The 23,142-nt window shown below is 47.4% G+C and overlaps 1 protein-coding gene across 4 annotated transcripts in view; it reads left to right on the forward strand.

Annotated features, from left to right (window-relative positions):
- Positions 1 to 23,142, forward strand: part of osbpl3b (oxysterol binding protein-like 3b) — a 307,799-nt gene that overhangs the window by 152,393 nt on the left and 132,264 nt on the right. For all 4 annotated transcript variants that reach the window (XM_085988683.1, XM_085988680.1, XM_085988679.1 and 1 more), the window contains one exon: positions 17,435 to 17,568. In XM_085988683.1, the coding sequence (XP_085844809.1) occupies positions 17,435 to 17,568 (134 nt within the window). The remainder of the gene's footprint in view (positions 1 to 17,434; positions 17,569 to 23,142) is intronic.

A 23,142-nucleotide genomic window follows, 5' to 3' on the forward strand; every position in this document is an offset into this window, starting at 1 on the left:
CCAATAGCCTTTGCATCGCGCTCGCTAACCTCAGCCGAGCGTAACTACGCCCAGATTGACGGAGGCCCTCAGCCTGGTGTGGGGAGTGAAGAAGTTCAATCACTATCTGCACGGGCAGAAATCCACCCTACTGACATCATCAACCCCTGGTCTCAATTTTTAACCCAAAGAAGGGCGTTCAGGTGATGACGGCGTAACGGCTGCAAAGATGGTCACTTTTTCTAGGGGCACATCAGTATGACATAGAGTACAAAGGTACGAAACAACATGGAAACGCTGATGGGCTGTCGCGCCTACCGTTGCTTACAGCGGAAGAAGCACCTGCAGTGGACCCGGTGGAGATATTCCATGCGACCATAGTCGAATGTTTGCCTGTTACAAACGCAAGTATTGAGAAGGAAACCCGAAATGACCCGACACACACTCTGGTCTATGATTTGACGGTGAAGGGATGGCCAGCATATGGCGACTCACTGTTGCCAGCATTCTCGCCAAGGAGGGAACAGCTGTCAGTGTGCCGGGGAACCTTGATGTGTGGATCCCGAGTGGTAATTCCACCCAAGTTGAGAGATAGAGTACTCAATGAGCTTCACGAGGGTCATCTGGGAGGGGTAAAAATGAAGAGCCTAGCCAGGGCGTTTGTGTGGTGGCCGGGAATCGATAAAGAAATCGAGGATATGACCAAGAGATGCACAGGATGCCAGAAGGTCCAAAACGCTCCACCACAGGCCCCGCTACATCCATGGGAGTGGCCCTCATCTCCATGGCAATGGGTACACATTGATTTCGCTGGTCCATTTATGGACTCAATGGCCTAGAAATTCAGTCGCGTTTGCGCCCACTTATTGGCTAAAGAGTGGTTTGCGCCGGAAGTTTTTTAGTGCCCGAAATTCAGTTGGTCCCTAAAATCGGCGTTAGCCGGTAGCGCTGCGCCGGCACTGATGATGTCATCGGTGTGCGCAGCGCCCCGGTTCCAACGCGATTCCGTGCTGACGGCCAAATTCAGTTGCGACCGCCTCGCCCGTAGCGGCCGCAAACAGCGTTTGAAAAACGGGGCCTTGCAGCTCCGAGAGGCCGGCGCATAAAGGTGGAGGGGCGGCCGGCCGCTTTCCCGGCGGCCGCCTGGCCGCACCTCCCTCCCCGGACTCCTGCACCACCCCCCCGCGGCATTGGTGTCTGACTCCCGCGAGCCCGGCACTTCTCCGTGGTGCCGGGCTCATTTGCCGGGGGAATCCAGTGGCGATCTCACGGCTGCAGGCAGCTCCTCCTTAAGAGAAGGAGGAGGCCTGCAGTACCCCAGCCTGCCGCACCGCATCGGGTGCCGCAGCGGCAGCTGGACGCCTGAAATTGACTTTCATCGCCCCAAGCGAGGCGGCCAAACCCTGCAATAGCGCCCGCCTCTGTCTTGGGGCGCCGCAACTGAATTTCAGGCGGGCGCTACGGGAATCCGGGCGAGCGCTAAATTTCGGGCGCTAAAGACCTGGCGCGGCGATAGCGAATTTCCAGGCCAATGTTTCTAATTGCTGTGGACGCCCATTCGAAATGGCCAGAGGTCATTAAAATGTCCTCCACCACCACGGAGAAAACTATTGCAGTCCTAAGGACCATCTTCGCCAGGAATGGGTTGCCAGAACAGATCTGTTCCGACAATGGCACACAGTTTGTGTCTGAGGATTTCCGGAGGTTCCTGAAGAATAATGGGGTGAAACATTACACATCTGCCCCATATCATCCAGCCACAAATGGATTGGCTGAGAGGATTGTTCAGACCTTTAAAAAGGCCATAAAGGCAATGTATAATGACGACATACCACTGCAACACAAGGTGGATAACTTCCTGTTTGCTTACCGGAATGCAACACATGCAGTAGCCAACCAAACTCCAGCCGTACTGTTTTTTAACCGGAGACTAAGATGTCGCTTGGATTTGCTCAAACCAAACATAAGACGAGATGTTGAGGATAAGCAGTTCCAGCACATAAATGAGAAGCCAACCAGGAGCTTCAAGATAGGGCAACCAGTCTTGGCCCGCGACTACCGAACAGAAAAATGGCAGCCAGGCATGATATGCACACAGCAGGGACTACTAATGTACACAGTGGACGTTGGAGAGAGCATCGTGAGACGCCATGGTGACCAGATTCTAGAGTCACAGGAACAAGCCAAACCTGTACCACAAGCATGTGCACCTGGTAATGAGCCCGAAGTACAGATTGCGTCTACCTCAGAAGCAGGGGTATTGGAAGCTGACGAACCAACCAATGACAATGAGCCAGAATTGACTCCACCGCCAGAACAGGATACTCGAGAAAAGCGCTATCCAGTCCGGATCAGGAAGCCTCCTCAAAGACTGAACTTATAAATGACTATTTCAGTTGATGTATATATTACTGAGAAAATTGTAATTGTAATTAGTTATTATTTAGTTGTTAAATGAATGTTAAGTACTGTTTATCTAAAAGGGGAGTAATTGTTGTGTATTAGGGATGGGTTTCTTGAGCAGTATGTAACTGAACCGACCAGGGGGCAAGCAACCTTAGATTTGGTCCTGTGTAACGAGACAGGATTAATTAAAAATGTCCTAGTAAAGGATCCCCTTGGAATGAGTGACCATAACATGGTTGAATTCCATACTCAATTAGAGGGTGAGAAGGTTGGATCTCAAACAAGCGTGCTGAGCTTGCATAAAGGAGACTATGAAGGTATGAGAGCGGAATTGAGTAGAGTGGACTGGGAAAATAGATTAAAGGGTAAGACGGTACATGATCAGTGGTGAACATTTAAGGAGTTATTTTACAACTTCCAAAAAAAATATATTCCACTGAGGGGAAAAAAGGGTGTAAAAGAAAAGATAGCCATCCGTGGCTAAGTAAAGTAATTAAGGATAGTATCCGACTAAAAACAAGGGCATATAAGGTAGCCAAATCTAGTGGGAGGATGGAAGATTGGGAAGTCTTTAAAAGACAGCAAAAAATAACTAAAAGATTGATTAAGAAAGGGAAGATAGATTATGAAAGTAAATTAGCAAAAAATATAAAAACAGACAGCAAAAGTTTCTACAGTTATATAAAAAGAAAAAGGGTGGCTAAAGTAAATGTTGGTCCCTTAGAGGATGAGACCGGGAAATTAATGGTGGGAAACATGGAGATGGCAAAAACACTGAACAATTATTTTGTATCAGTCTTTACAGTAGAGGACACTAAGAATATCCCAACACTGGACAAACAGGGGGCTCTAGGGGGGGAGGAAATAAATACGATTAAAATCACTAAGGAAGTGGTACTTGGTAAAATAATGGGACTCGAGGCGGATAAATCCACTGGACCTGATGGCTTGCATCCTAGGGTCTTGAGGGAAGTGGCGGTAGGGATTGTGGATGCATTGGTAATAATTTTCCAAAACTCACTGGACTCAGCAAAGGTCCCGGCAGATTAGAAAACTGCTAATGTAACACCCTTATTTAAAAAGGGTAGTAGGCAGAAGGCTGGAAACTATAGACCTGTTAGCCTAACATCTGTGGTTGGTAAAATGTTAGAGTCCATTATTAAGGAGACAGTAACGGGACATTTGGATAAACATAATTTAATAGGACAAACTTAGCATGGTTTCATGAAGGGGAAGTCATGTTTGACAAATTTGCTGGAGTTTTTTGAGGATGTAACATATAGGGTGGATAAAGGGGAACCAGTGGACGTAGTGTATTTAGACTTCCAAAAGGCATTTGACAAGGTGCCACACAAGATTATTGCTTAAGATAAAAAATCACGGGATTGGGGGTAATATTCTGGCGTGGGTGGAGGATTGGCTCTCTAACAGAAAGCAGAGAGTTGGGATAAATGGTTCGTTCTCAGATTGGCAATCAGTAACTAGTGGTGTTCCGCAGGGGTCAGTGCTGGGTCCCCAACTCTTTACAATCTATATTAACGATTTGGAGGAGGGGACCGAGTGTAACTTATCAAAGTTTGCAGATGATACAAAGATGGAATGGAAAGTAGTGAGTGAGGAGGACATAAAAAACCTGCAAAGGGACATAGACAGGCTAAGTAAGTGGGCAGAGATTTGGCAGATGGAATACAATACTGGAAAGTGTGAGGTTATGCACTTTGGCAGGAAAAATCGTAGAGCAAGTTATTATCTTAATGGCAAGAAACTGGAAAGTACTGTAGTACAAAGGGATCTGGGGGTCCTGGTGCACGAAACTCAAAAAGTTAGTGTGCAGCAAGTGATCAAGAAGGCCAATGGAATGTTGGCTTTTATTGCTAGGGGGATGGAATATAAAAACAGGGAGGTATTGCTGCAGTTGTACAAGGTATTGGTGAGACCGCACCTGGAATACTGCATACAGTTTTGGTGTCCATACTTAAGAAAAGACATACTTGCTCTCGAGTCAGTACAAAGAAGGTTCACTCGGTTAATCCCGGGGATGAGGGGCTGGTCATATGAGGAGAGGTTGAGTAGATTGGGACTCTACTCATTGGAGTTCAGAAGAATGAGAGGCGATCTTATTGAAACATATAAGATTGTGAAGGGGCTTGATCGGGTGGATGCGGTGAGGATGTTCCCAATGAAGGGTGAAACTAGAAGTAGGGGGCATAATCTTAAAATAAGGGGCTGCTCTTTCAAAACTGAGATGAGGAGAAACTTCTTCACTCAGAGGGTGGTGGGTTTGTGGAATTTGCTGCCCCAGAAGGTTGTGGAAGCTACATCATTAAATAAATTTAAAACAGAAATAGATAGTTTCCTAGAAGTAAAGGGAATTAAGGGTTACGGGGAGCGGGCAGGAAATTGGACATGAGTCTAGGTTCGGAATGGTCATGGCCCTGTGGATAGTGGAGTGGGCCCAGGGGCCGTGTAGCCTGGCTCTGCTCCTACTGTGTTCTAATTCTGTGTTAGATTTCAGGAGATGGTTTTATTCCTGTTCTTGGCTGGGGGGGCGATCGCCTTTACAGAAGGTAAGTACTGTAGAAAATATAGGGACAGAGCGATCTCCTGGAAGAATTTCGATCGCCTAGATGGGTCGGAGAGGAATTTCCCAGATTTTTTTCTCCCAAATTGGCCATTGGGTCTTTATCTGGTTTTTCGCCTCTCCCGGGAGATCACATGGGTTCGGGTGGATGCAGAGTGATAGAAGATTTGAGGTTAGGATCAGATCAGCCATGATCTTATTGAATGGTGAAGCAGGCTCGAGGGGCCGATTGGCCTACTCCTGCTCCTATTTCTTATGTTCTTATGTACCTTTAAGGGAATAACTGGTCTTAGACTGCAGTACTGGCAGTGACCACCCCTGTATAAAAGGCCCTAGCAGGCTTCTGTAGTTTCAGTTTCAAGCTGCCTCTTGTTCAGTAAAGTACCTGTTAAACTGTTCTCCCGAAGTCCGTGTATTATTGAGGCGCGGACTTTACAATAACCACAACAAACACAATTTTCTGAGTAGCATACAGTTCTTCTTTCATATGGCAACTTGGAAAAAACCATTAAATGTCGGCATCCACATTTACGTTTGCGATTTACCCTATGGCTTCTGGTGATACGGAGCTATTTCTTCAGGAAAGGACCTTAGCAAGTAATGGTTCAACAAGGTGCTCCATGATTTGGATAGCCTCCCCACAATCACACATTGGATTATCCTTCATCTTCCATTTACGTAGCAGGTGGTTGCAGTACCCATATGAAGTTCTGATGTAGTTTACAATAGCCCATAATTTACATGGCGTGGGTGACTGATCCGTGATCCGGTTTTAATTCTTAACCCTGCTGGTTTCCCCCAACAACAACAACTTGTATTTATATAGTACCTTTAACATTCTCCACCACTTGTCGTCAGGTAAGAGTTCTGAGGTTTTAAGCGTTTTGGTCTCTAGCCATAAAGGATTCCAGGACTTAAGGCTGCATATTGGAAGCTTCTGGATATCTTCACTTAATAGGCAGATCTGAATTTGCTAGGCCCAGTTGTATTCTCTAATTATTGCTGCTTCTCTTCTGAGAAGTGGTAGCAAGAAATGTGTGATGACAGGAGCCAGACTGTCGGTGTTGGTTTCTGTATTCTTGCGATAATTCTCAGTAGTGTTCAGTTACGTGCCAATGAGATTTGTATGTGCACTTCCTGCCCATATTGGTGTGCAATATTCAACTACTGAGAAAACAAGGGCCAAGGTGGCTGTCTACAGGGTCCCAGCTAATTTATGGATAAGTTGATTCCAGTCGTCATCCTGGCTGCATTTTTCATCAGGTGTTGATGGTATGTGAGACTATGACCCAGAACAACTCCACGGCAATTTGGGAAGTCCTCGTACCTGAGTTCGGTATCACAGAAGGGAACACTTGGGTGTTTCTTTGCATGCTGGTTGCTCAAATGAAATGCAGAGACAAGCATTTTATGAGGATTTGAACAAATCCACCACAGCTTATAATCCTCAAATATTTTTAAGTCTTGTGTGCATTTCACTTGGGTAAGAGTTCTCGCTTGGTTGGCTATCACAAGATCATCTACATAATTGATGCGCCATCAATTACTCAAAAGACTGAGGTTAAGCGAGTAACAACCAGGCTTTTATTAACTAAAGAATGAAGGTCTTGTCTCGAGTGGTCGACCCGTCCAGAATACTAAGGGACTGGGAGGTAGTCACTTATATACCTGGAATAGTGGGAGGAGTCAGCCGAGGCATGTCCAGACCTGTACCTAGTGGAATACACATACACTTACAGACAGGTATAACAGTGCTTTACCACATTCACCCCTTGTTTAAAATGAGTCCGGCGGGGTGAAGTGTATTTAAAAGTTCGTGTATTGGAGTCTCTCCGGAGGTCTTATCTGCCGCTGTGATCGACGTGGCGACGGCAGGGGTGGTGGAACTTCCGGCGTCGCGTCCCATGTAGGCTGGTGCACTGGAGTGTAGTCCTCGTGGGTGACGGGCTCAGGCGTGTCGGCTGCTGGGGTTGGATATCGGGTCGTGGGGGGGGGGGGGTGGTAATGGGTAGTGGGTTACAGCGGTCCCTGAGGGTGCGAGGTCTCGTATGGAGACTGTGTCCTCCCGCCCGTCCGGGTACGAAATGTAAGCGTACTGGGGGTTGGCGTGGAGGAGGTCGACCCTCTCGACCAGGGGGTCCGTTTTTTTGGTCCTCACGTGTCTTCTCAGTAGTACCGGCCCTGGGGACATCAGCCATGGCGGTAACGATGTCCCCGATGTCGACTTCCTTGGGAAGACAAACATTTTCTCGTGAGGGGTGGCATTGATGGCAGTGCAGAGCAGAGACCGAATCGAGTGGAGCGCATCGGGGAGCACCTCCTGCCAGCGGGAGGTCGGAAGGCCCCTCGACTTTAAGGCTAGTAGGGCGGCCTTCCAAACTGTTGCATTCTCTCTTTCCACCTGTCCGTTCCCCCGGGGGTTGTAACTGGTGGTCCTGCTTGTGGCTATACCCCTAGCGAGCAGGTACTGGCGGAGTTCGTCGCTCATAAACGATGAGCCCCGGTCGCTATGGATATAGCTGGGGAAACCGAACAGGGTGAAGAGGCTGTTCAGACATTTAATGACCGTGGCACTGGTCATGTCCGGGCAGGGGATAGCGAACGGGAAACGGGAGTACTCGTCAATGATGTTGAGGAAGTACACATTGCGGTCGGGGGAGGGGAGAGGCCCTTTAAAATCGACGCTCAGGCGTTCGAAAGGGCGAGTGGCTTTTATCAGGTGGGCTCTGTCTGGTCTATAAAAGTGCGGTTTGCACTCAGCGCAGACTTGGCAGTTCTTGGTCATGGTCCTGACCTCCTCGATGGAGTAAGGCAGGTTGCGGGCCTTGATGAAGTGGAAGAACCTGGTGACCCCCGGGTGGCAGAGGTCATTGTGGAGGGCCCTCAGCCTATCGATCTGCGCGCTGGCGCAGGTGCCACGCGATAGGGCATCTGGGGGTTCATTGAGCTTCCCAGGCCGGTACAAGATCTCGTAATTGTAGGTGGAAAGTTCGATTCTCCACCTCAAGATCTTGTCATTTTTGATTTTGCCCCTCTGCTTGTTGTTGAACATAAAAGTAACTGAACGCTGGTCAGTGAGCAGGGTAAATCGTTTTCCGGCCAGGTAGTGCCTCCAATGGCGCACAGCCTCCACAATGGCCTGGGCCTCCTTCTCGACCGCGGAGTGTCTGGTCTCCGGGCCCTGGAGGGTTCGTGAGAAGAAGGCCACAGGTCTCCCCGCCTGATTAAGGGTGGCGGCCAGGGCAAAGTCGGACGCGTCGCTTTCCACCTGGAAGGGGATGGATTCGTCCACTGCGTGCATGGTGGCTTTGGCAATGTCCTCCTTGATACGGTGGAAGGCCAAGCGGGCCTCTGCCGTCAGGGGAAAAGAGGTGGACTTGATCAGCGGACGGGCTTTGTCTGCATAGTAGGGGACCCACTGAGCGTAGTAGGAATAAAACCCTAGGCACCTCTTCAGAGCTTTTAGGCAGTGGGGCAGTGGGAGTTCCATAAGGGGACGCATTCGGTCCGGGTCGGGACCGATGACCCCGTGTTCCACAACACAGCCAAGGATGGCGAGGCGGTCTGTGCGGAATATGCACTTCTCCTTGTTATATGCCAGGTTCAGGAGTTGGGCGGTGCGGAGGAATTTCTCGAGGTTTGCGTCATGGTCCTGCAAGTCATGGCCGCAGATGGTCACATTGTCTAGGTAAGGGAAAGTGGCCTGCAGCGCGTTTTGATCGACCATCCGGTCCATCTCCCTTTGGAAGACGGAGACCCTGTTGGTAACTCTAAAGGGAACCCTAAGGAAGTGATAGAGGCGGCCGTTTGCCTCAAAAGCAGTATACTGGCGGTCTTCAGGGCGGATGGGGAGCTGGTGGTACGCTGATTTCAGGTCAATGGTCGAAAAGACGCGGTACTGCGCGATCAGGTTGACCATGTCAGCTATGCGGGGGAGTGGGTAGGCGTCCAGCAGGGTGTAGCGGTTTATTGTTTGGCTGTAGTCGATGACTAGGCGTTGTTTTTCGCCGGTCTTAACGACCACAACCTGGGCTCGTCAGGGGCTGGAGCTGCCCTCAATAATCCCCTCCTTCAGGAGCCGCTCCACTTCGGTTTTGATGAAAACCCTGTCCCCGGCACTGTATCGCCTGCTCTTTGTGGCGATGGGCTTACAGTCGGGGGTGAGGTTATCAAACAGTGGGGGGGGTGGGACTCTGAGTGTGGAGAGGTTGCATCTGGTGCGCGGCGGGCAATTTGGAGGCTGCTGGCTGCAGACTGAGTGGGGGGAGGGGGCCACCGTACGCCATCGTAACGCTTTTGAGGTGGCACTGGAAATCCAACCCCAGTAGAACGGCCGCGCAGAGGTCGGGCAGGACCAGGAGTTTAAAATTATTGAACACAGTCCCGTCTACTGCTAGTGTCACCACGCAGTAGCCGCCAATGTCCGCTGACTGGGACTCGGAGGCCATAGAAATCCGCTGGTGCACAGGCAGGACTGGGAGAGAGCAACGCCGCACCGTGTCGGGGTGGATGAAGCCCTCTCTGCTCCCGGAGTCAAAAAGGCAGTTTATTGCATGGCCATTTACCTTAACGTCCATTTTGGACCGAGCTACTTGGTGCAGTCTTGTTTGGTCCAGCATAACAGAGGCCAGCGTAGGGGTCGGTGTGTCGCTGCGGTTATCAGATGGGGGGGGGGTTGGCGGCCTGCTGCGTCCCGGCTGGTGTCCAAGATGGCGGCGTCCATGATTCCCATGTGGCTGGAGTCGTCCAAGATGGCTGCTGCTGCGGTGGTTCGCACATGGCTGGGGAGGCCCAAGATGGCGGCCCGCACGCGGCGCTGTTGGGGGCCCAAGATGGCGGCTCGCACGGCCCACACGCGGCGCTGCTGGCGTTCGGGGTGGCTTTGGCCTTGCAGACGCTGGCGTAGTGTCCCTTTTTCCCGCAGCCCGAGCAGGTCGCATTCTTCGCCGGGCAGCGCGCTCTGGGGTGTTTGGCCTGGCCACAGAAGTAGCATTTCTGGCCTTGGGATACTGCTGTCTGGCTTTGGGACACTGCTGCGGTAGTTGGGCCGTCGTTGGGCTGTGGCTGGGGTGGCACGGTGCTATGGGGCTGTCCTACCGTGTCCCAGGTTGTCGTTCCCCGAGGCGTCCATGGTGCAGAAGAGTAGGCATCCATGCCCCGGTAGGCTGCGTCCAGCGTTAGTGCAATTTCGGAGGCTTTGTCGAGGGTGAGGTCGCTCTGCTCCAGCAGTCGCTGTCGGGTGTAGTTGGACCTGTGGCCCGCTACGAAGGCATCCCGGATCAGTTCCTCCGTGTACGTAGTGGGCGTTACCGCCTTACACCCACAGGCCCGGCCAAGCACGGACAGAGCTTGGAGGTATTCCTCAGTCGATTCCCCAGGTTGTTGCTTGCGACTAGGTGCCTGGCGTATACTTCGTTCACAGGGCGCGTGTACTTGGTCTTGAGGAGCTGGAGGGCGGCTGTGTATGAGGTCGCGTCCCGGATGACTGAGTACACTTGGTGGTTCACCTTGGAGATCAGGACAGACAGATTGTTTGCGTCCGTTACGACCGCAGTGGAGGCAGTCAGGAATGTCTCGAAGCACATGAGCCAGTGAGCAAACTTGGTGGAAGCGTCCGCTTCCCGACTGTCCAGGTCCAGGCATGCTGGTGTGAGGATCTTCTCCATTATAAAAAATTTAGTTATAAAATTGATGCGCCATCAATTACTCAAAAGACTGAGGTTAAGCGAGTAACAACCAGGCTTTTATTAACTAAAGAATGAAGGTCTAGTCTTGAGTGGTCGACCCGTCCAGAATACTAAGGGACTGGGAGGTAGTCACTTATATACCTGGAATAGTGGGAGGAGTCAGCCGAGGCATGTCCAGACCTGTACCTAGTGGAATACACATACACATACAGACAGGTATAACAGTGGTTTACCACAATACCCAAATTTCCTTTACTGGCTTGGTGGGGTGTCACTAATATTAGTATATCAAAGTGAAGGTCCCAAGACTGAACCTCGCGGGAGCCTGTTATACAGTAGTTAAGGTCTGCAAATCTACTCGGAGATGTACAGGGAACCTGTGGTTGGTGAGCATGGCTGTCAGTAGGCGCAATGCTGGTTTGCAGCATACTATTCTAGATGCTTCCAGCAGTAGACAGTCCCTCCATATTGTAATATATGTACTTTTAAGGGGAGAACTACTTTTTACAACTCCTGTATACTGTAGTACCGGCAGTGACCACACCTGTATATAAACCCTGAGTAGTGATCTGTATAGTTAGTTCTAGAGTAACCCTCATTCAGTAAACACCTGTTGATCGTTCCCTGCAGCCTTTTGTCTGATTATTGAAGGACACAACATTAAGATACACGGATCTAACATTGGCGACGACGCAGATTCGAACCTACCTGCAACTCTGCATCACCTCCCAGGGACTCGCTCCTGCAGAACAGTGGAAGGAGGTCGAGTCCAGAAGCACGGGCATCAACCACGGGAAACGCCCAGTCAGCCAGCGGAGATTTGAGCATCGCAGGGGAGGCTGTCGAGAGCCAGGCTTGGCTTTCCAGTCACGGTGATCCAGCGAAACGGGCTGGCAACAAGAACTGCGCAGACCCTTCCCGGACAGCGACGGGCTAGAGCCCGACCGAGCGGCACAGAAAAAGGTCGAGCAGCGTCGACGGGGGAGAGAGAGAGGGCAGAGCGCACAGGGCGCAGCCGGTGTTCAAGGGCCGAGCAGCATCAACGGGGGAAAGAAGCGCGCAGGAAAACGCGAGGCGCTGCCATTGCCACGAGGACCGCAGAGAGCGGCATTGGCAGCAGCGCAGGAGCAGCACACGAAACCCACAGGGCGTCGCCATTTGCCACAAGGACCGCCGAGAGCGGCGTTGGCAGCAGCGGGGAAGAAAGGAAAGCGCGGGAGATGCCATTTTAAGCCGCAGCGGGGAAGAAAGGAAAGCGCGGGAGACGCCATTTTAAGCCAGTCTAACCACACCCAAAAATGTCGAAGAGTGGCAGTATCACAGCGGTCGACAATGAAGTCGAAGATTGGACGACATATGTCGAATGCATAGAAGTATACTGCAAGGCGAATGAAGTGCCAGATGACAAGAAAGCGCTGGTATTGTTGAATTCAATGGGTGCAAAAACGTATGGCTTACTACGAAACCTAGTAACCCAGAGAAGCCAGTAGAAAAGGATTTTGAAAACATAGTGTCAATCCTACAGGACCACTTAAACCCCACACCGCTGCTGATAGCAGAAAGATTTAAGTTTCACAAAAGGAACCAGCATAAAGATGAAAGTAATGCGGAGTATTTAACGGAACTGCGCAAGCTATCGAAACACTGCCAGTTTGGAACGGGACTAGCAGATACTTTAAGGGACAAGTTTGTGTGTGGGCTTCAAAGTGAAGGAACCCAGAAACGGCTTCTATCAGAAAAGGATCTTATGCTGGACAAGGCTTTCAGAATTGCAGTATCACACGAAGCAGCAGCACGGGGCGCTGCACAGATACAACGGAGACTGCAAGAATATGGCACAAATGAAATGTCATACGGAACAGTGAAGTGCTATTGCTGCGGCAGAACAACACACGACCATAATGATTGCTGGTTCAAGGACAAAGTGTGCAGACAGTGTGGAAAAGTAGGACACATAGCAAGAGTCTGCAGGTCGGGAAAGAAAACCAGCAGCAAGAAATCTCCACAGGAGAAGTACAAGAAGGTACATAAGGTGACGGAGAGTAGTTCAGACGAACAGAGAAGTGATACAGACCCCGGAAGCAAGGAGCTGGGTTGTCTGAAACTACATAATGTGATCAAAACGGAGGATCACCAAACTATCTGGGTCACGCTCAAGATAGCAGGAGTCCAAGTGAAAATGGAATTGGGCACAGGATCAGCCCTAACAGTCATAAACCGAAGGGACTACAAGCAGCTATTCTCACATATACCCTTGAGAGATACAAAGATTGTCTTGAAGACGTACACGGGGCAAAAAATCTACCCCAAAGGAAAAATAAGGGTGAACGTTACATATAACGGCAAGGAAACACCAAAAATTGACCTATATGTATTGCCAGATGGAGGACCACCACTATTAGGACGTGAATGGATCTGGAAGCTACAGCTAGATTGGCATTCCATACAAGCACTGACTGTCGATGCCAAAAAGGATGACGACGTCACACCTGGACGACTGTCAAAAATGCTAACTGACGCACAAGAAGTGTTCCAGTAGGGACTCGGAACAATAAAAGGCATAACAGCGACAATCAAAATAGAGGAAGATGCAAGCGCAAAGTTTTTTTAAGGCCAGACCGGTACCTTATGCGATCCGCCCAGCCGTCGAAGCAGAGCTGGAAGGTTTGGAACGTTCAGGAGTACTGTCCAAAGTGGACTGGAGCGAGTGGGCTACACCCATCGTTCCTGTAATGAAGATGTCATTGAGTAATACGCCTGGGGAACCAAAGAAGGTTCGCATCTGTGGGGACTTTAACATGACAGTGAACCCAATCCTTCACACTGTACAATATCCGCTTCCGCGGATTGAAGATATTTTCGCCCCTCTATCTGGAGGGAAACGCTTCACTAAGATTGATCTGGCCCAGGCGTACCTGCAAATGGAGGTAGAAGAAGCCTCGAAACAGTACCTCACGATCAACACTCATAAAGGTCTCTACCAATACAACCGGCTGGTGTTCGGGGTAGCATCAGCTCCGGCTATTTGGCAAAGGGCAATGGAACAAGTCCTGCAAGGGATTCCAGGGACCCAGTGTTATTTGGACGACATCCTGGTCACGGGCAAAAATGACAGTGATCACCTCGCCAACCTGGAGCAGGTGCTCACTAGATTGAAGGAATATGGGCTCTGAGCTAATCGCCACAAATGCGAGTTTTTCCAGAAGCAGATCTCTTATTGTGGCCACGTTATTGATGAAGAGGGGTTACATAAGTCCCCTGAAAAGATTGAGGCAGTAGTCAAGGCTCCAGCACCAGAAAATGTGTCACAACTGAGGTCGTTCCTCGGGCTGGTGAACTACTACCATAAGTTCTTGCTGAATTTGTCTACCGTACTACACCCACTGAACACCCCACTGCAAACGGGGGTACCATGGAAGTGGAGTGATGAATGTAAACGAGCTTTCCAGAAGAGCAAAGCATTGATCACATCAAAAGAGGTGTTGGCTCATTTCAACCCGGCACCACCAATTCGGTTGGCGTGTGATGCATCACCCTATGGCATTGGAGCGGTGCTGTCGCACAAATTCCCGGACGGCTCGGAGAGGCCAGTAGCCTTTGCGTCTCGGTCACTAACCTCAGCCGAGCGTAACTACGCCCAGATTGACAGGGAGGCCCTCAGCCTAGTGTGGGGAGTGAAAAAGTTCAATCACTATCTGCACGGGCAGAAGTTCACCTTGCTGACTGACCACCAACCACTTATCTCCATCTTTAATCCAAAGAAGGGCGTTCCAGTGATGACTGCGCAACGGCTACAAAGATGGTCCCTTTTTCTAGGGGCGCACCAATATGAAATCGAATATAAGGGCACGAAACAGCATGGAAATGCTGATGGGCTATCACGCCTGCCACTGCCTACTGCGGAGGAAGCACCAGCAGTGGATCCTGTCGAAATATTTCATTCGACTATAATTGAATGCTTGCCAGTAACTAACGCTGGTATAGAGAACGAGACACAAAATGACCCGACGCTGTCTCGGGTATATGATTTGACGGTGAAGGGATGGCCAGCACATGGCGACTCACTGTTGGCAGCATTCTCATCCAGAGGAGAACAGCTGTCAGTATGCCAGGGGACCTTGATGTGTGGATCCCGAGTGGTAATTCCACCCAAGTTAAGGGAGAGAGTGCTCAATGAGCTTCACGAAGGTCATCTGGGAGGGGTGAAAATGAAAAGCCTTGCTAGGGCTTATGTGTGGTGGCCGGGGATCGATCAGCAAATCGAGGACCTGACAAAGAGCTGCTCAGGATGCCAGATGGTCCAAAATGCACCACCACATGCCCCTCTACACCCATGGGAGTGGCCCTCATCTCCATGGCAACGGGTGCATATTGATTTTGCTGGTCCATTCATGGACTCGATGTTTTAAATAGCCATGGATGCGCACTCGATGGCCTGAGGTGATCAAAATGTCCTCCACCACCACGGAGAAAACTATTGCAGTCCTACGGACCATTTTTGCCAGGAACGGCTTGCCAGAGCAGATTTGCTCTGATAACGGACCACAGTTTGTGTCCGAAGAGTTTCGAAGATTTATGAAAAGGAATGGGGTAAGGCATTACACATCCGCCCCGTATCATCCAGCCACAAATGGATTGGCTGAGAGGTTCGTACAAAAAAAAACAGTAAAGGCCATGTGCGATGATGACATTCCACTGCAGCATAAGGTGGACAATTTCCTGTTAGCCTACCGGAATGCGACACATGCAGTCACCAACCAGGCCCCGGCCATGATGTTCTTTAACCGAAGGTTGAGATCTCGTCTGGATTTGCTCAGACCAAATGTACGAAGAGATGTTGAGAGTAAGCAATTCCAGCACATCAATGAGAAGCCGACAAGGAGCTTCAATGTAGGGCAACCAGTCTTGGCCCGTGACTACCGAACAGAGAAATGGCAACCAGGAACGATATGCACACGGCAGGGGCCACTAATGTACACAGTGGATGTTGGGGAGAACATTGTGAGACGCCATGCTGACCAGATCCTAGAGTTACAGGAACGAGTCAACCCCATGTCTCGGCCATACGTACCTGGTGAGGAACCCGACGTACAGGTCGCATCTACCTCAGAAACAGTAGCATCGGAAGCTGATGAACCAACCGACGACAGGGGGCCAGAATCGTCTCCGCACCAAGAGCAAGACACTCGGGAAAGGCGCTATCCAGAAAGGATCAGGAAGCCTCCCCAAAGACTGAATTTATAAATAGACTATTTTCAGCTAATGTTGCATGTTAAAAGTGTTAATTGTAATTAGTTTGATATTTAATTGTTAAATGTGTGTTATGGTACTGTTAATCTAAAAGGGGAGGAATTGTAATGTATGTACCTTTAAGGGGAGAACTACTTTTTACAGCTCCTGTATACTGTAGTACCGGCAGTGACCACACCTGTATATAAACCCTGAGTAGTGATCTGTACAGTTAGTTCTAGAGTAACCCTCATTCAGTAAACACCTGTTGATCGTTCCCTGCAGTCTTTTGTCTGATTATTGAAGGACACAACATTAAGATACACGGATCTAACACATACTGCATCATGTGCTGCAGACAGGTCCACAATAGAGTCTATGCTGATAACAGGCTTCGATGTGGGTTGTGAGTGCATTTACCTTTATATATACAATCAAATAATATGAGACAACTACATGCACTGTATTGGAGAACCAAGGTCCTTAACATGCCTGTCCTTTATTACTTGATACAGTTCCAATGATCATCATTAATTAGATATTTAAGGAGAGATTTTATAAAATTACACAAGTTGCAGAACTTGGCCCATTGGGAAGGCACATTGGGAGTTTGTGTATGAAGTCAACAGGCCTGCTGGATTTTCTGTTCAATAATTTTTGTCCTATGACAACTATTGAGTTCTTCACCCAATTTCCTAATGTGCTCCTGGCATGCAATGTTCCACACTGAACGCTTTTTGTAAAATCTACCTTATAGTAGACTGCATTTCTCTAAGCTGCAGGTTTATCTAGAAACACAACAACATCATAAAATCATCAACACCCTTATTTGCAAATTACTATGCATCAGATAGGAATTTGAAGACAGTTAATATACACATTGTCAGCTGACCCTATATAAAAATATCTGCAGTATTGAATGTGCTTCTCTGAAGCGCCCACTTGCTTGTTTTTATAAATATTTTTAAGAAAAGGAGAGGTCACGAGGCTGAAGTAGCCCCTCCAATACAAGCCCCACTGTGTGTTATAACCCACTTAAGCTTCACTCTTCTGGTCTGTGGAATCCTCTAAACCTATGAAGTAGATTGCAACCTTGGGTTCTCTCCCAGGTAACCACTTCTATATATGAGTGTACAGGTAGACTACCTTTTATCTGAACTTCCGAAAACCGAAACCCTCTTTCGTTCAGCGTAAGTCGTGCGCACGACATGACCAGAGTGGCGCATGACTTACGCTGAGCAGAGGGTCAGCATAAGTCGTGCGCACGACCCCCCCGCGGACTCCCGCTGACCCCCACCCCCGACCCCCCCCCGCCGACCCTGACCCCCGCCGACCCACCCCCGACAAATTTCCCAGTCTTATAAAATACCTTCCGAAATCCGAAATTTTCCGAAAACCGAAACATGGCTGGTCCCGAGGTTTTCGGATAAAGGATAGTCTACCTGTAGTACCATTATTTGAAAACTGATTTAAGTACAATTATGTGTGTAAGTTCAACAATCGTTGAAGTCCAATTCTGTGTATAGTTATTTGATCCTTTTTTATTTGGTAGTTCACTTTGCTTTAAAGTCGGTGTTCAATTCAATGGTAATTGAAAAGGAGAAACTGAAACATTTGGCATCCGAACATGATACTTGCCACTCACCATCTGCACAGATCATTGGCCTGAAGACTGCCTTAACCTCGGTAAGTTTAGAGACCATGCAAAATTGTTAATTGTTGAATGCTATTCGATATGAAGCCTCCCAAAATAATAAAGATATGAAGCAGTTTTGCAATCACAGATTGCTGTTTGCTTGGTTAACCCTTTGGCATTGCTCTAGGTTGTAATTTATTTTGGCATGACAAGTTTGTAATTTGTTAACTGAACAAGTTCCTAGATTTTCCATCATTTTGCTATTTAAAAAAAAAAAAACTGCAATGAATTTACTTAGTTAATGAATAATGTTGAAAATGTTGAATGTGCAATATTGGAGTGGTTTCATCCCAACCCATTTGCAAGCTTGTCATCCCTACGTTAGCCATTAGTGATTGATTTCTTAAATCTCTTTGGGAAGGGGACCATTTCTCATAGTGAGATAAATGCTTGCCTTAGTAGCGGTCTTGCTTCTGAATTGGATGGGATTTGGTCTCATAATCTGCCTGACATTCCATTGCAGTACTGAGGGTGTGTTCATTATCTAATATACCATCCTTTGGCTGAGATGTTGAACTGATGACCTACCAGCCTGGTCCAGTTGGACATTAAAGATCCCATGACATGTTTTGAATCCTGGCCAGTGTTCTTCCTTCATTTTCATTTCACTTTCAATTCATTTCATCATTTGCAATTCAAAATGTAGTTTGTGTGAAGTGATTTGAGATATTTCTCGGATGTGAAAAGGTGTGTGATAAATGCAAGCAGTTTTTTCTTTGATTTGCCTGCCTTTTCTTTCGATCTGTTGGCTTTTCAAATGTTCTTAAAAACATTTTTGGGTGTGTGTATATAAAAGTTATTTGGAGTTCCAGATATCATCCAATGTAATAGAATGGATTAGCTCTGGTCTTGCTCACAAGTAGACGAAAGCACTGATACCTAGCTGCTAATTTGGCCTGTGTCTCTTTAAGGCCACTGTTCTTAATAGATAATTGTAGCTACTTAGTTACTTATAAACTGCTGAGGTAAATGAGGTAACTGCTTGTAAATTTCAAGCTCCAGATGAATAACTTGTTTTAATAAAAGATTATTTTTCTGCATCTACAGCAAAGTGTGATGCCTGGAAATGTGATGGACCTGTGCTAAATATGCTTTTGCTTTATGCATCGTTCTCAACTTGTCCTCCCAAATTTAAAGATGTATGTGTCTGAGCCCCTAAGTGTCTCTACTGCTCTTAAACCTGTGTCTATTTCCTATCCTTTTTTATTATTAAAATATATTGCTTCACATTTCTCCACATTAAATTTTATCTATCATCTGTCTGCCCAATCTATCATCTGACATCCATCTGCCCAATCTACTAACCTAAACGTATCCTCCTGGAGTCACTTACAGTTCGCTTCACAGTTAACCAACCCCTCCCTATTTTGTCTTTTTTTTACAAGTGTATCTCCTCCAGAGGAACTATGCATTTTCAGAATCATAAAAATTTGAAAAGCTGCTATGTAATAACAAGCACTAAACACAATTGAGAAGTAGAAGTGCTGAATTGATTCAAATTTGATTTTGATTTGACAAGTACCTCATATGGCTTGTTTTGAACCACTTTGGCATCTGACCTTTTTAACGAAATATGCAGAGGAGAAAATATTTCTCCGAATATATAAACTATATCCTGCCATGGTTCTCATCAGTGTTTGGTGATTTTTGTCTTTTAAATTTTTTTATTATTCAATCATAATTAGCGGGTGAGTTGATGAAGGGCTGTAAGAAAGAAACTTCACTTCATGCAGATTGAGGCGTGGTGACTTACCCACTAATTTCTGTTTTGAATCAAGTTTGTTTTTCAATTCACTTAATTCCAGTGGATATCTAGACGTAGGTCTTTACTGATCTACATAAGATAAGAACATAGTAATTAATATTATTACAGCTATAAAAAATACATTGGGGGGAATTTTAACCCCCACAATGGGTAGGAGAGGGTCGGGGTTTATTTGGCAAAAATCTGAAACCCAACCTGCCACGAACATACCCACTTTGGATTTAACAGTAGAGGATTTGGGTGCGTGTGAGTAACCCACTCTGGAGAGGTGGGTCCATAATTATAACATTTAAACGAGGGTCTTTTAATGAGATTTTGGCAGCGATTTGAAATGACTGACTCCTGAACAGGTTTCCTAGGGTTCAGGAGACTCGGCATTAAAATGGAGGCGAGATTGAGTGGCACTTCATGGGGATGGTTAAAGGTCAGATGTGCCGAGTTGAATAAAGGCTCAGTGCTTACAGCTGCTTTCTGGTTCCCTGTGGGGAAACAGTTTGGTGATGATAGTTGTTGTGAGAGACTTATTTGTACAGTTTGGAGGTGTTCACACAGAGAACATCAGGATGGGAGGCGTCATGGCTGCTTTAGATTGGACTTCTGATGATTCTCATCAGAAGTCCAATCAGCAGCAAGGGCAAGCCGTGGAGGGAGCTGCAGGTGGGCAACAGAGGGGTCAAGTTCACAGGAGGCACTACCCACCTAACGGAGTGTACAGACAGAGGCTCAGCTTCCTTGACCTCTCAGAAGAGCAGTGCTTCCAGAGGCTGCGATTGTCACGTCAAGTCGTTGCAGCCTCCTAGAAGAAGACATGCTACCTGCTGGACCTGGTTACCATGCATTACCAGTGGCTGTGAAAGTCACCACCACCCTCAATTCTTTGTCCTTTGGCTCCTTCCAGGGCGCTACCGGAGACATATTGTGGGTTTGAGTCCGCCCCACATAAATGCATACGGCAGGTGGATTGTTTTCCAGGGCTGGGAGGTATGTAAACTTCTCATGACAGTAGCCAGAATGAGCGGGCACTCTGATTCACATCTTTGGCTGGCTTCCCACAGGTACAGGGTGTCATGGGAATGTCAAAATTTTGCAACTCTGCAAGATTGTGATCATATTTCAATTCTGCTGAATTCAAGTCAAGACTTAGACTTATAGGAGATATGGTCAGACAGATTAATTCTGTCACTATGCAGCAATGAAGTCCCAGTCTCTCCATATACGATGATTAGGGACACCGATACATCGCTTATGTCCAAACCCTCCTGTTTGGCATTTGTGAGCTCCGCGATCTGTGGGGGTGCGCTTCCGGTCCCACACGCCTGCTCACCTCTTGGGCCATCTCCAATCACCCCACCTTTGCTGTGACAATAGATTTTCTTTTCCCATTGCTAGAGAAGAGGACCTCCTTCCTTGCCCTTGCTGCACCCAGCAGAATGTCCAGGGAAGCGTCATTGAATCTGGGAACAGCCTTTGCCCTCTTGGTGATTCCATCTCTCAACTTTTACTTCACAGAACACAATGCACAGAACTCCAAACCCCTCCACCATTGCATCTGTGAAGTGGCCCTTTAAATATTCGAGGTGGATTCGTGTTATGTGGGCCCGCATCACACTCAGTGTAACCACGAAACCCAGAAGTAAAATGATAATGAGGCATCCCTGTTGAAATCGCACATTCCCATGATGTTGCATGTTAGTCGCCCTCGCTCGGATACTGTTTTTCCAGACTGAAAACCCTTCGGTTTTTCCTCATGCTCAGACCTTTGACAATAAGGAGGGGCCTCATGGCTCCTCTTTGCACTGCCTCCAGCACTTGAATATCTCCTTTGCATCTTGGCAATCAGAACCGGAAAATGTAGTCAAGTTATGGTCTGGCCAGAGCACTATACTGTTCGATCATGATTTCCTCCGCCTTGCACTCTACTGTTTTAGTTATATAGTTCAAAATTCTTTGATTACTGCTTGAAATTGTTAGGCCATGTTGAGCATTGAATCTACCAAGACTCCCAGATCCTGTTCAATTTCATCTTTAGCTATTTCAATATCATTCAGGAGTGTGTGTGTAGCCCATCATCCATTTTTAAAAACTCTTGTGTAATCCTTTACACTTTTTAAAAAGTCAACAATATCTTTATTAAACTTGTAGTATCTTTATTACACTTTACAAATAAGTCAGCTATCTCCTGTATAATTGACATTTTCTTGTAAAATAGTAAGACTATAGGGCATATTCAGTGATGCTATGCCTCCAGAATGGAACTTCGTTAGATGCGAGTGTCAGTCAGAGGTAGGGCTGGCCAAGGATCTATTTTTGTCTCCTTCCTATTTCTCACCCACATGCTGCCCCTTGGCAACATCATCTGAAAACGCATCGGATTCCACATGTACACTGATTACACCCAGCACTACCTCACTATCATCCTCTTGACCCCCTCCACTCTCTTGATTTGTCATGCTGCTTGTCCGACATCCAAGTATCGGATGAGTTGAAATTTCCTCCAATTAAATATTGCAAAGACTGAAACCATTGTCTTCTGTTCCTGCCACAAACTCCTTTTCCCCAGCCACTGACTGCATCCCCTTCCTCGGCGACGGCCTATTTCACTGAGTTCAGCTTCTGACCCAATGTCCTCTCCATCACCAAGACCGCCTACTTCCATCTCCGTAACATTGCCCATCTCCACCCCGCCTCAGTTTCTGCTGCTAAAACCTTCATCCATGCCATTGTTACCTCCTAGACTCGACTATTCCTTTTGAGGAATAAAAGCTCCACTGGAAAAGTGATACAACCATTGCTAACTAGAGAAGTGAAGAACAATATTCGATTAAAAGAAGCTTGCAGTGTTGCCAAAATGATTAGTAAGCCTAAGGATTGGGAGGGTTTTAAAAATCAGCAAAGGATGACCAAGAAATTGATGGAGGGAAAAAATAGAATGACAGTAAACAAGCAAGAAATATAAAAACAGATTGTAAGAGCTTTTACAAGTATGTAAAAAGGAAGAGGTTAGCGAAAGGAAATGTGGGTCCCTTACAGGCAGAGACAGGAGAAATTATACAGGAAACTCTTTTTATTCAGCACTGGCGTGGTGCCGGTTTATCAAAGTCCGGATTACAGAGAGGTATAGTGAAAGGTACGAGAGCCCTGTACACAGCAACAGATCCAGGCTTCCCTGTTGCTTAGCAACAGGTGCAGGAACCCCGATTACACAGCCACAGATCCAGTAACGGCCACTAATATGAAGTAAAAACTTACCCGAACCTACTCCTGAATTTTGCCGGTTAACAGAGATTTCCAGTTATTTAGGTGCCGGTAAATCGAGAGTTTACTGTAATAGGGAATAAGGAAATGACAAAGACGTTAATCAAGTATTTTGTGTCTGTCTTCACAGTAGAAGATACAAGAAACATACTGGAAATAGTAGAGAACCAAGGATGTAATGAGAATGAGGAACTTAAAGCAGTTAATATTAGTAAAGAAAAAGTACTGGGGAAATTAATGGAACTAAAAGCTGACCAAGCCCTGGACCTGCTGGCCTACATCCTAGGATTTTAAGAGGTGGCTGCAGTGACATTGGTTTTGATCTTCCAGAATTCCCTAGATTCTAGAATGGTCCCCGTATATTGAAAGCTAGCAAATGTAACCCCACTGTTCAAGAAAGGAGGGACCCATAGGCCAGTTAGCCTGACATCAGTAATATGGGAAATGCTGAGATCTATTATTAGGGATGCGGTAACAGGGCACTTGGAAAATCAAAATATAATTAGGCAGAGTCAACACTTTTTATGAAAGGAAAATCATGTTT

This window comes from Somniosus microcephalus, chromosome 5, assembly GCF_052327205.1.
Source record: "Somniosus microcephalus isolate GS21.2 chromosome 5, FLI_Smic_1.0, whole genome shotgun sequence".
Classification (NCBI taxonomy): Eukaryota; Metazoa; Chordata; class Chondrichthyes; order Squaliformes; family Somniosidae; genus Somniosus; species Somniosus microcephalus.